Source organism: Ictalurus furcatus, chromosome 8 (assembly GCF_023375685.1).
Source record: "Ictalurus furcatus strain D&B chromosome 8, Billie_1.0, whole genome shotgun sequence".
NCBI lineage: Eukaryota > Metazoa > Chordata > Actinopteri > Siluriformes > Ictaluridae > Ictalurus > Ictalurus furcatus.
In genome coordinates this window covers 4,530,804-4,542,801 of record NC_071262.1, presented here as the reverse complement: position 1 = coordinate 4,542,801, position 11,998 = coordinate 4,530,804, and the positions used below count along the sequence as shown (strand labels likewise).

At 42.4% G+C, this 11,998-nt stretch overlaps 1 protein-coding gene across 1 annotated transcript in view; it reads right to left on the bottom strand.

Annotated features, from left to right (window-relative positions):
- The window catches only part of fhdc2 (FH2 domain containing 2), a 17,733-nt gene extending 9,761 nt beyond the window's left edge, over positions 1-7,972 (bottom strand). Inside the window, exons 1-8 of the mRNA XM_053631367.1 lie at positions 7,842-7,972; positions 5,538-6,044; positions 5,162-5,223; positions 1,877-1,979; positions 1,322-1,407; positions 980-1,080; positions 542-612; positions 264-371 (exon numbers count right to left, since the gene is read on the bottom strand). Coding sequence (XP_053487342.1) covers positions 264-371; positions 542-612; positions 980-1,080; positions 1,322-1,407; positions 1,877-1,979; positions 5,162-5,223; positions 5,538-5,975 — 969 coding nt within the window. The 5' untranslated portion in view covers positions 5,976-6,044; positions 7,842-7,972. The remainder of the gene's footprint in view (positions 1-263; positions 372-541; positions 613-979; positions 1,081-1,321; positions 1,408-1,876; positions 1,980-5,161; positions 5,224-5,537; positions 6,045-7,841) is intronic.
- Between the last annotated feature and the right edge of the window lie 4,026 nt (positions 7,973-11,998).

Genomic DNA, 11,998 nt, shown 5'->3' with positions numbered 1-11,998 from the left:
GTGAAATGGCTGATTCTTCCTCAGATTATTGGTTGTGATATTATTTTTCCTGTCTTACTTTAATGTCACGCAGGAAAATAACTGAAACTCAAACAGTCACCTCCAAGCCCCCGACGTCACCGGTTCTAACGTCAGAGGTGATTTCTCTCACCAGCAACAGGCTCTTTTGCAAATATGGTTCTTGGTGAAGGGTTAGTTACCGTTTATCCCACTGTATACATTTCTATAGATAAGACGACAATAGATATTGACTTGATACACACCATGGCGACAAAATGTAGGAGGTCCACGCCTGGTTTGTTGGCTTTGGTGTCGGCCAATTTGAGCAGCGAGGCAATCCTAAAACCGGCCGCGTTCCCTGCGTAACCTCCCTACGGGCACAAGTGAGGTCAGTGTGATTGTGTTCCATGGTGCATGACATCTTCAACAAACAGAGCATACCAGAGGCAGTGGGCTCACGGCATGGATTCCCCCACCAAATATATAATACACAAAGACGCACACCGGAGACTTTTATGCACCTTTTGAAGTGAACACTTACAGCATTCATGTAGTTCCCTGCCTTCAGCACCAGACGCAAGATGGAGTGAAGCTTGTGGCAACTCAGCAGCTCTGCAAGGAGAACAGCAGAGAGTCGATTTAGCACCATACAGGGATCACGTTCCAAAAAAAAAAAAATCCTCTCTCATGTTTCTATTTAAACAATATTGGAGTGTGAGCATGTCTTAGATAGCTGGTGTGTTCGGGATGTGTTGGGTAATAGAATTACTGATCATTCTTTTGTCTTTTTTGTGTGCTTGGTTGGTGCTAAGGTTTTACGTAGTCTATTCAATCATTCCATCTTAAACACCAAAGATCTGCAGAGGAGAATGTTTTCAACACATGAAGGAGATTTACAAGACCGAGTAAAGTGACTCGAAATGAATGTGGACCAAGTGTGCTGAAAAGGAAGAGCCAAGGTCCCCTGCTGATGCCTTACCTCGAGCTGCCTCCCCCAGACATCTGGCCGCCACACACAGAGAGGTCACAGCGGGGTCGAACTCCTGCTGCAGGATCATGGCATCCAGACGCAGGCGAACACTAACGCAGAGAATGGGAGGAAAGAAGGATTGATCAATCAGCGGCAAATCGCACACTGCCTTTGCTTTGTCTTTATTTAGGTGGGGGTGGGTGATAAGACACTAGGAGCTGATAGGGTGCACTGTATTTGCTGGGAGGGGTATACAGTTACTACGGAAATTGGTAAGAATTCAAGCGTTAACACTTTCCAGATTGGGAAAGTGGAGGTAGCGTAATGGCTTGGATGGGCTTAAGTACTTACTTTCGCACTTCTATCAGTAAGAGTATGAAGAGGTCTGGCTCTCTTAGCAAACTACGGTCACTGTTAAACCTTTTCAACCGCGCTTCCTGGAAAAGATAGAGAATGTATACAGATAGTGAAAACAATAAACAGCTAGCAATACTGCACCCACAAGGTCAAGTAACACATTTTGATGATTAAAATAAAGCTCAATGACTTTACTGAAGAAATAGGTACCACTGCCTCTTAGAAAGGGGGGAAAATGTTTAATAGTAGTAGTTCCTGTCATATACCCCCGAAAATACCCTTGATATTAGGGAGCATTGTTACTTTGCTATGAATCTGCCAACCATTCTACCCCTAAATGTACAAATATACCAACACTACTTTCATCAGCCATAATCAGGCTAGCCTAGTGGGACTAGACTAATGGGACCAGATAATGTGGAAGAGAGTGGGACAGTTATATGTAACATTCCAGTGATAGCTCATCAAACCTTCATTCAATCTAATATAATCCAGACAGAGCTGAGGATATATGGCCATACTGTTCTGGCGCAAAAAGTACTGCAGTACCTCCTCGGCATCAGGCAGCAGTTTGCAGAACTCGGCCAGTTTCTCTGCACCGTAACGCTCCCCGGCCCCCTGCCTCACGTCCTCCACAATCTCCGTTGGTGTGCTGCAGAGAAAGAAAACAGCTCAGGCGAAAATGGCATCACGTTTCACAGCTTCACCAACACATATTATCTTTTTGTAGCTCGAGTATTAGAGCAGGAGACAAGCATGCTACCTCGAGCATACGACACTACCTCAGCTTTTTTTTAAACAAGAAAAGCCCGGGAGTATGGCAAGGAGGAAAACACAAAAGACGTGAACTCCATTCCCATGTCACCTGTTTTTGTATCTTTTGAACTTGGGCAGGCTTATCAAACTTATCATGGTGGCAGATAGAAAATAAACCTGTTGGTCGTCACAACGGCGGCAGAAAAATAGATAAAGGGACTATACAAACATACAGTACTCCATCAATGTAACCCAATGTCCTTAGTTGTAGTACACAAAAAAGGACAAAGTCCATCAGCACATGTGTTAGTTACTTGGGTACACTAGAGCTTAAGCAACCCCAATTTTTCAGATTTAAACAATACCATATTTAAGCTCATTAAAAAAAAAAAAAAAAAAAAAAAAAAAAAACATTTAAATGAAGTGGCTAGAAGTTATACCTTTTCAGTTAAAGGTGAATATACACTATACGGCCAATAGTTTGTGGGAGATTTGCCCATTTAGCCACAAGAGCATTAAGTGAGATCAGGCACTGATTTTGGGCGAGGAGGCCTGGGGTGCGTTCCAGTTCGTCCCAAACGTGTTCACTCGGGTTAAGGTCAGGGTTCTGTGCAGGCCACTCAAGTTCGTCCATTCTATCCTTGGCACACCATGTCTTCATGGACCTTGCATTGTACACAGGGACATTGTCATGCTGGAACATGCTTGAACTAGACCCGTTTAATGCTGCAGAATACAAAAGACATCCTATACAATTGTGTACTTCTAACTTTGGGGCAAGGGAAGGCCTATACATCGGTATGATTGTAAGGTGTCCACAAACGTTTTGCCATATAATGTATATACTATGTCCCAAACAGCATAAAAGCATACTACATAGCCTGGTAAACGAGTAAGTGGATATGGCAGCATCAGTATGTACAAAATTCTGACCTTTAGCGCACTGGGATGCAGCTATAACTACAGCTTCAATCGTGAGGCGAAGCAACTTTTGAAAACATCTGAAAATTACAAAACAGGGGCAGAGTTTTTGCCAGAGATTGCGGTTATTCTCATACTACGGACTCTGACACTGAGGACGAAACACATTTGCTCTGTCAAAGTGGAAGAAGTATGAAAGCGTGAATTTGTAGGCCGTTATGAGCACCCCCCCCCCCCCCCCAATTAATTTCACAATCACAAGTTGGTGTCTATGGGTATCCACACCTAATCCAGAACCAGTTAATGATTAATTCCAGCAAAACTGGTTTGGCTTCAGCACCAAAAAAGTTGCTGAAACCATGAACTAGAGACGTCAGGGCAACTGGGTGGCATCACTTTATCACACAAAATTTTTTGTTTTGCTAACAAAATTTGCCTTAAATACCTACACACTCAATATACACATTACTGTTGGATTTCACTTTAGATGGTAAAACCTATTGTCCGAATGTAAATCTTTTCACCTTACCGATCAAAAATGAATACCATTTAAAACCATACCATTTTACACACTAATGGCATCACCACTGCGCGCTGACCAGTTTACTCAGTTAAGACAATTTGCCCCCTTGCGTGAGACAGTACACGCAGGTGGCTCTTTCATTTTGCTCCCAAGAGCCTTGCAAAAAAACTATTAGCTCACCTTTTTTTGTGCCTTCCAGCCTGTGATTGTTTATGTAAGAGAACACTAGGTGAGCCCCAGGGGCCGGTAACATGACATAATGAAAAGGTACAAGAGTACGAACAACACAAGGCCCACTCGCTGGCCATGAGAGGGGAACAGGACTCATAATGCTTCTAATCTTCAAAATGTGACTCGCTACCCAAAAGCTTGTGTGGTCAGAGCAGAATAAATAGGCGGAGAGTGGAAACATTGTTTTAGCTTGCACGTGCACAACTTCAAAATGCTCCTCAGAGCAAGTTCTGGCAAATATCCGTGTTAGAAGAACCGCTCTACTATTGTGACTTGGGACTATATACTCATTCGGTGTACAAGCGTGAGCATGAAGGCATACAAACCAACATTAAGCAAACAAAAAAAGCCCGGCGGTTCTGAGCCCTTCAAGTGGTCTTATTGTCTTGATGTTGTCAGTGATTTTTTAATGGAAATTGGAAAAAAATGGTTAAAAATGTCCCAGCTTGACTTTGAGTAAATCACTGCCGCTTATTTTCTTACTCACCATTCAGTTTTCAGTATTAACAACTGTGTGTTAAACAAGTTCCTTGATTGCAATGTAACTTAAGCACTATAATCTACTGTTGTGCTCAGTAGCTAGATAAAGACTAACAATTACATGGTGTGTTACCTGTCTTTTCATAACAAGGAGTTTTCTTGTCCAGCACAGATGTAAGAATGCACGGAGGAAGGTTTGTATTCCAAGAATTTACTGTTTTACCGTCTAGATTGCTGGAATAAATGAAAAACGACACCTCGGATTTCTTGTTGAAAACCAGTTTCTATATACTGCGTGCATGTTGCCATTTGAAACGTTGTACTGTTCAGCCTCGACACCTGTCCTTCGAGTTTCGTAGCACACCGATCTGGAAAGAGCCACCTCTCTTACCCGGACTTACCAATAAAGAAGCATAAACCAGACACTTGTAGTATATGGTATAAACGACTTCTTACAAAGTTCCAATTTGATTCGTTGCTGTGGAAGGAAATGTCTGGAACGTGTGCAATCGACCATAATACTGAAACAATCTCAATAGGTGAATAGGTTAACAAGCTTCCTGTTACTCCCCTCATAGTTTATAGGAGTTTGTGGTTTAAAGCAGATATAACCTTCGACCTTCTCGGCGAGCGTCAAACCCAGCTGTTCACTTCTGACGTGAGGAAAAGAAGAAAACAAAAATACCTCCCAGCTCTCCTTCACCCCTTCCCCCTTTCCTTTTCACACCCCTGTCCCTCCTCAAGAGGGCAATCCGCCACTCAAAACAAACACCCCGCCCTGCTGCCCGTCACAACTGTTAAGCGCTTCCTTTCACAGTGCAATACAGGACACCTCCAGTTCCTCCATCACCAGACAAAAAGCATCACACTGCGCGTTTGTATTCACAAGCTCAGGAAGTGTGAAAAGTGAACCGCGTCCTTACGTTTTGAACTGGCGGAGGAAGATCCCAACGTTCATGCTGCGCTTTGGGTCGAGCAGAGAAACCTGAAAAATAGACAACAAAGACAGTAAGAAGGGTTGTTGTATATGTGTGTGTGTGTAATATATATATATATATATATATATAGAGCACATGCAGCATTTAGAGGATCAAGTGTGGTTATTGATGATCTACATTTCAAAGACAACATTTAGATAAACTGCCTATTGAGACAGCAGGCTGATGATAAAGCACAAGTTTTTCCTCAGATTTCACCGTCTTAAATTCTAATCCGCAACATCCAAAAAGTGCGATGACGAAACCAGATGGATGATACTGGATACTGGATGATAGACATGAATTTGAGAAAACGCCTCACCTTCTCGCTGCCTGTTTTCTGTGGGGACCTGCAGCGGTGCAGGTTGTTGCTCAAACTGTCGCTTTTCTCCGTTTTACGTGCCTCCTTCTGACCAAACAGCTCATCCAGGGAGCGTAGGTCGATGGGGAAGTCATCGTCTTCGCTGGCGGTCAGCGAGCCACTCCACACACTCTGACGACCTTCCACCCGCTCCTTAGGAATGCGCTCCCAGTTGAGGTTGCGAAGCCGCTGCTTTTGCACAGAGCCACGCCGGCTGACCTGAGCAGGAGGTGGTGGGGGTGGAGGTGGAGGAGGAGGAGGAGGAGGTGGAGGGGGAATCAGAGGTGGAGGGATGGAAGCAACATCCATGGCTGTTACCTCCTGACTGTTGACACATCCAAGCAATGTTCCATGAAAAGCCAGAGACTCCTTGGGATCCACTTGGAGGTGAAGGCACATAGAGGTTATTCTTATACAGCAAACAGTGTCTTCACAGTAACTTCTCCTATCCTTCTATTTGGTGCTTATCTGGTGGAGAGAAAAAATAAAAGAGCATGAGACTGAAAATGGTGGCAAGCAGTGACACAGCAGTTACGCAAGTACTAATAAATGGTCAGATCGCAATATTATCATATTCTTATTAAAAATCTGACTTTCCAGTTTATGAGACCTAAGAAGCTAGGGGTTGACTGTATGCAAACCAGAAGCCAAGTGCTCAGGAGTTCAAACACTAAAATACGGTATGGTATGGTAAGGAATACAATGATGAGTAGGGCATTCCCATAATAGACGAAAATATCATACTACAATTTTGATGTCTTGCACTATATTAAAACTAAATTAAATTAATACTGAAATATCCATCCATCCATCCATTTTCTGTACTGCTTATCCTACACAGGGTCGCGGGGAGCACGGAGTCTATCCCAGGGGACTCAGGGGCACAAGGCGGGGAACACTGGACTAGTGGGGGAAACCGGAGTACCAGAAGGAAACCGCCAAAGCATTGGAAGAACATGCAAACTCCATATTAGAGTATACTGTATATGTATTAACAAACAGTGTATCACGCAACCTTAGTGTTGAGTTTCCTTATAGGTTAAAATGTTGACTAATCAGAAGGTAGAATGAAACAGGATAACACTGTGGATCAGAAGAAGAAGGAAAAAAAACTAGGAGAGATGACATCATGCTCACTGGGAAAAGGTCAGTGTGCCATTCAGCTTGTTTACCACTCGAGTGTTCAAACACCTAGCAACTCTTCGACTCTAATTAAGACCAGCGTGTCAAAATCTGGTCCTGGATGGGTACACAGCCCTAACGACATATTTCTGTGAAGGCCAGAGTAATGAATTAACTGACGAGTTGAATCGGGTATGAATATGAAAAGGCGGTAGAACGTTAATCCTAATCCAACATCCTCTGGAAAAGTATGGCACGGGTTCTAATTGAGTTATGTCCAAAACTGCATACAGTGGTATTAATGGGGTGGGGGGGAAGAGGATAGCCGGAGATCAAAAGAAGAAGAAGAAGACGAGTAGAGAACAGAAGACGAGTACAATTCTTTTTTTTTTTTTTTTTTTTTTTAAGGAGGAAAGTCACGGTTGACCAAACATAGGTTCAGCATCATGTCAGCTACCTGAGAGAACGTCAAAACAAATCCTATTGGCTACTATAACTCAAGCCACTCAGGACAAGGCTAGATAACCTACTCCCCAAACACAACACATGAGGGCGCTGTTCCCAGAAGGAATTCATTAAGGCAATATTCAATTAAAAAGACAATGTTTTACCAACACACTCAAATATACTGCACTCAAACAAAGCCTCATGTGCTATACAGTAATATATAATGAGCTGGTCAGTGGGTTTTAATTTCATAGACTCATCCCTGGATGGAAACTCCCATTGACTAATCACTGCTCATGACTTTCAGAAACTCTCAGGCTAAATGTCACACATGAATTTTGTTTCACTTTAAGTTTGTAGAGGAGGAAAAAAAATAATCAGTATGAAATGCTATAGAATCATTACATCTGTGCAAAAAAAAAATAAATAAAAATAAATAATCTTATGACTTCTACACTTCTTACAAGTTACTGTGCTGGGATGAGAAAGAAGCTCTCCTGGGTTTTTACAAAACTCCTGAAGAAAATGACGTCACTACAGTCATTTCACGAGAAAGGAAACGTTATCATGTCATTAGAAAAGAGAACTTTGAGTGTTTCTGAAAACTAACTCTTACGAACAAAAAAAACACACACACACACACAAACCAGCAGCACACGTCAAACTAGTAAAAACTGCCAAATGTAAAATACTCACGTTTTGCTTTTAAAAACATGTTTGTTTGTTTGATTGATTGTTTGTTCAAACTTTGCACAAATACGCTGCTGAAACTTCCGGTGCATGCACTCCAGAGAGACGCAGAGACGGGACTCCGAGTACATGAAGCGGGCGACGGCATCATCTGCTGAATAAACCCACTGGAAAGAAACCTCTCTGCGCGCGCATGCGCATTGTGGACGCGTGCGGGGGGAGTGTAACTACAGTGGGATTGATTATTATTTGCAAATGTAGTTTCATGCATGATGGATAATCATAATACTTTTTAAAAAATATATATATATATAATAAAAATGAGGTTTAATTTAAAACAAAATAACAAACCATTTTTTTTAAAAAACCTTGCTGTACTAACTTCTCTCTAAATTCCCCCTGCCCCCCACCTGAGTTTCTGTGCATGTTCTCCCTGTGTCCATGTGTGTTTCCTCAGGGTTCTCCAGTTTCCTCCCACGTCAGCAGGTGGATCCGTTATATTAAACTGTGCCATACACATGAATAAGTGTATGAATGTGTGTGTGTGTGTGTGTGTGTGTGTGTGTGGTGTGCCTTGCCATGGACTGGCATCTCATCGTGTCCCTAATTCATGCCCCAGTTCCCAGGAAAGGCTTCGGATTATCTGCGATCGTGACCAGGATAAACCGAAGATGAATGAATGACTGAATAAATGTAAAAATGCACAACCCAAGTGCACCTAGTACTGAATTCGTCAAAATTCCACAGTGGCTATTTCTGGATGAATTTCAAAAGATCCGTATGCGTAATTTCGTGTTTGTCATTTCATCTTTGTGTGACGCATAATGAGTTTTTATTAGAACCGAGTAAAATAAAATAGACAATCTATCCAGGTAACCCTGGTTGAGGCCTACAGATGACAGATATATGTATAATCATCTACATGGTTCTGAGTTTTCAGAAAGTCCCAGGAAGCCCAACTGCCATGCCAAAATTTTAGATAACGTTCACAGCAAACAGGAAAAGCTAATCATGGATTGACTCCAACTAAAGTGGCAGACTGAATGAAGGAAGAAGAAGAAGAAAAAAAAGATATTCTTTAGCATTGAAATCAGCTTTCAGGACTCAAAATGATCAAACCTTAAAATGTGTCACTTTGCAATGCTGATGCTGCGGATATTTAGCAAATTAATTGTTGTTTAGATCTTATCTTCTAAATATGTTAGGTAATCACCTGTATTATCAGCCAGTGTCTGTGTTAAGTCTTTGAAAAGCCAATGTATGACATAATCCAGACTTTGTCCGCTTGAGAAGCCGATGATGAGATCATTAGCCGTCATTCAGAACTCTAGGAGTTTGTTCTTCTTTAAATCTTTATCAGTTATAAACCTGGCCCGAGGAGAAAGCCTTGATCTGCGCAGTGCTGAGAGTCAGGTAAGTATCAAACGCACATGGGCATGAGAAACAGGGTGAGGACCATTTAAACTCTGGTGTTTCCATGTGAAAGAAGAAAGCCAGGAAAGACAAGATCCCTGTAGTCAAGATACGTGTGGACGAGTGAGGCTATCTATAGTAGATAGACTACAGTGTGAGTGTTGAGTCACGACACAGTCCATTCACAGGAGGCGCCGTAGGTGCCGTTATACCGTGCTAGCTTTGCTTTCATGTCGACCTGCTCACACACATTGCTGAAAAAGGTATCAAGTGATGAAGGTTATGCCCCTGTAGCTTTTATTGCTGTCATAATGTGACCTAGAGGGATATTCGGAACACGCTGCGTGAGAACAAACGAATCTTCCCTTTTGTGTGGTGTGTTCCTCTGCTTACTACACTTGCAGTCTCAGAATGCAGTAAAATGCCATAATCATGAGAAAGTTTGCAGTACTTCTTGACCTACAGCCACAGGGAACGGAACGTAAGCAAATGTGGGTGATCCTGTTGCACTGTTGGTAATTAAGCATTGCCTTGTATAGGCACGTGTATGCACTCATAAGAGATTACCCAGATGATCTCAGTTCCAGGGTAGATAAATACGTGATTATTGCTTTCTGTAAATTGCTGGCCTAAAAATGAATGTTAGTGCATGGATGCGTTGATGCACATGGTGCAGCCATGTGAGTGAGTCACAACCAGTGAAATTCTTTTGTGCTTTTACAGAAGAATTCCTCTTTCCCAACACCAGGTATGCACACAGGGGCTCAGTAGTTAATAGCCTAGTACCGAGAGGACGCTTGGCAGAGGCTGGCACAGTGGATTAGTCAGGAGCAGGTCTTTTGAAATCTTAATCTCACTTTGAAGTCATGGGAGAGTTATATACGAGTGAGCCCAGTAACGTTCCTTAGACCCACATCAGCCTAACATTCGTACAGAAAGAGAAGAAAAAACAAAAAGGGGGAGAGGGAGGGAGAGAGAGAGAGAGAGAGAGAGAGAGAGAGAGAGAGAGAGAGAGAGAGAGAGAGAGAGAGCATTTACTGCTAGCTTTACAACAGGTAATTCTTGTTAGGAGTCTTTTTCATTTTTGCACACTCTGTCAGGAGGTTTTTGTCAAGAACCAACAACACGAAACAACAGCAACAACAAAAACAAAACGCACTCACAGAGAAGAGCGGTCAGCCAGTGCTGTAATTAGACTGAGGAAAAAATAGGTGGTGCTTATGAGGCTTATGCAAGTCTTGTTTATGACAACCTTAATGAAACAGATTCTAGTGAATGCATGGCACAATCTGTGACAAGATCTAAAAGACTGAGTGTTTATAATCACGAGCGGCTTCTTAGCTGGAGGAAATGCACAACAGCTGATCTTTTAGTCGTTGTTTGGAGTGCAGTGTTGGCTACATTTCCTATCAGCTAGGGGGCTTTTGGAGGCTTTGGAGAATCAAGTAGTAAGGGGCTTCAGAACACCTGTACCGCATCACAGACCAGCACAACGTGGCTTTTAAGAGAACCCATGTGTCCTGTTTTGAAGATAGGGTTGCGTTTAAGGCAACGTTTGAGACAAACGGACTGTAACAGTGACCTTTGAGAGATACACACAGAAGAAGGGGATTAGTGTAGTGAATAGAAAGGTGGTTAGATACAGTATTAATGTACATTAAAAAGATCAAGCCAGAGGAGTTTACCGCTCTAATTAACTCCTATCCCTGCCTTGCTCCTAATGCTTCATTAATGGATCTAGTGAGCCATCACAACTACTGCTTGTCTTCTGCACTTAGTCTCGCTCCTCTGAAGACTCGGACCGTTTCATTTGTTCACACTGCACCTTGGTATACATCTAAACTCCACCAGATGAAGTCCATGGGTCGGTGTCTGGAGCGGTTATCAAAAAGGACTGGTCTTGTGGTACATAAAGAGATGTATTCTGATCACATACTTCGGTACAAAAAGGCCCTTTCTGTTGCAAAAACATCATATTATGCAAATATCATCAGTGCGGGAGAAGGAAACACCAGAGCTCTTTTTTCCACTGTGAATGTACTTCTTAAACCACCTGATAACTCCTTTCATCTGAATCTCTCTGATGAACGCCGTTTCGGCCTTCCTGAAATTTTTCCGCTCTAAAATTGCGACCATTCATCAACAATTCATTTGTTCAATTAATGAGCAAAAGGAACCATTCTCTCTGAATACTACGGGCCCTCCACATACCAGTGCATTTAGTCATTTCAGTCTCCCAGTAGAAAGTCACGTCTTCACTCTCATCATGAAGTGCAATTCCACCACCTGTCAACTGGATCCTGCTCCAATCAACTTACTTAAAGTGTGCCTGCCTTCTATCTCCCCTCTGATAACCTCAATAATTAACACTTCTCTCACCACTGGTGTGGTCCATCCTTCATTAAAAAAAACTGCCATTGTCAGACCAACACTGAAAAAGCCAGGATTGGATCCTGATGACTTCAACAATTATCGGCCTATCTCTAACCTACCATTTATATCAAAAGTCCTTGAGAGGATAGTGGCATCTCAGCTTCAGGATCACCTAAAAAACAATTATCTGTTTGAACCATACCAATCTGGATTTCACCCTAAACACAGCTCAGAAACTGCCATGGTTAAGATAACCAATGACCTCATTTGCGCAGATGATTTTGGACTACTCTTCATCCTCCTAGACCTCAGTGCAGCCTTTGACACCATCTCTCATTGGATTCTTCTAGAACGTCTAGCTAACACATGAATCCTTG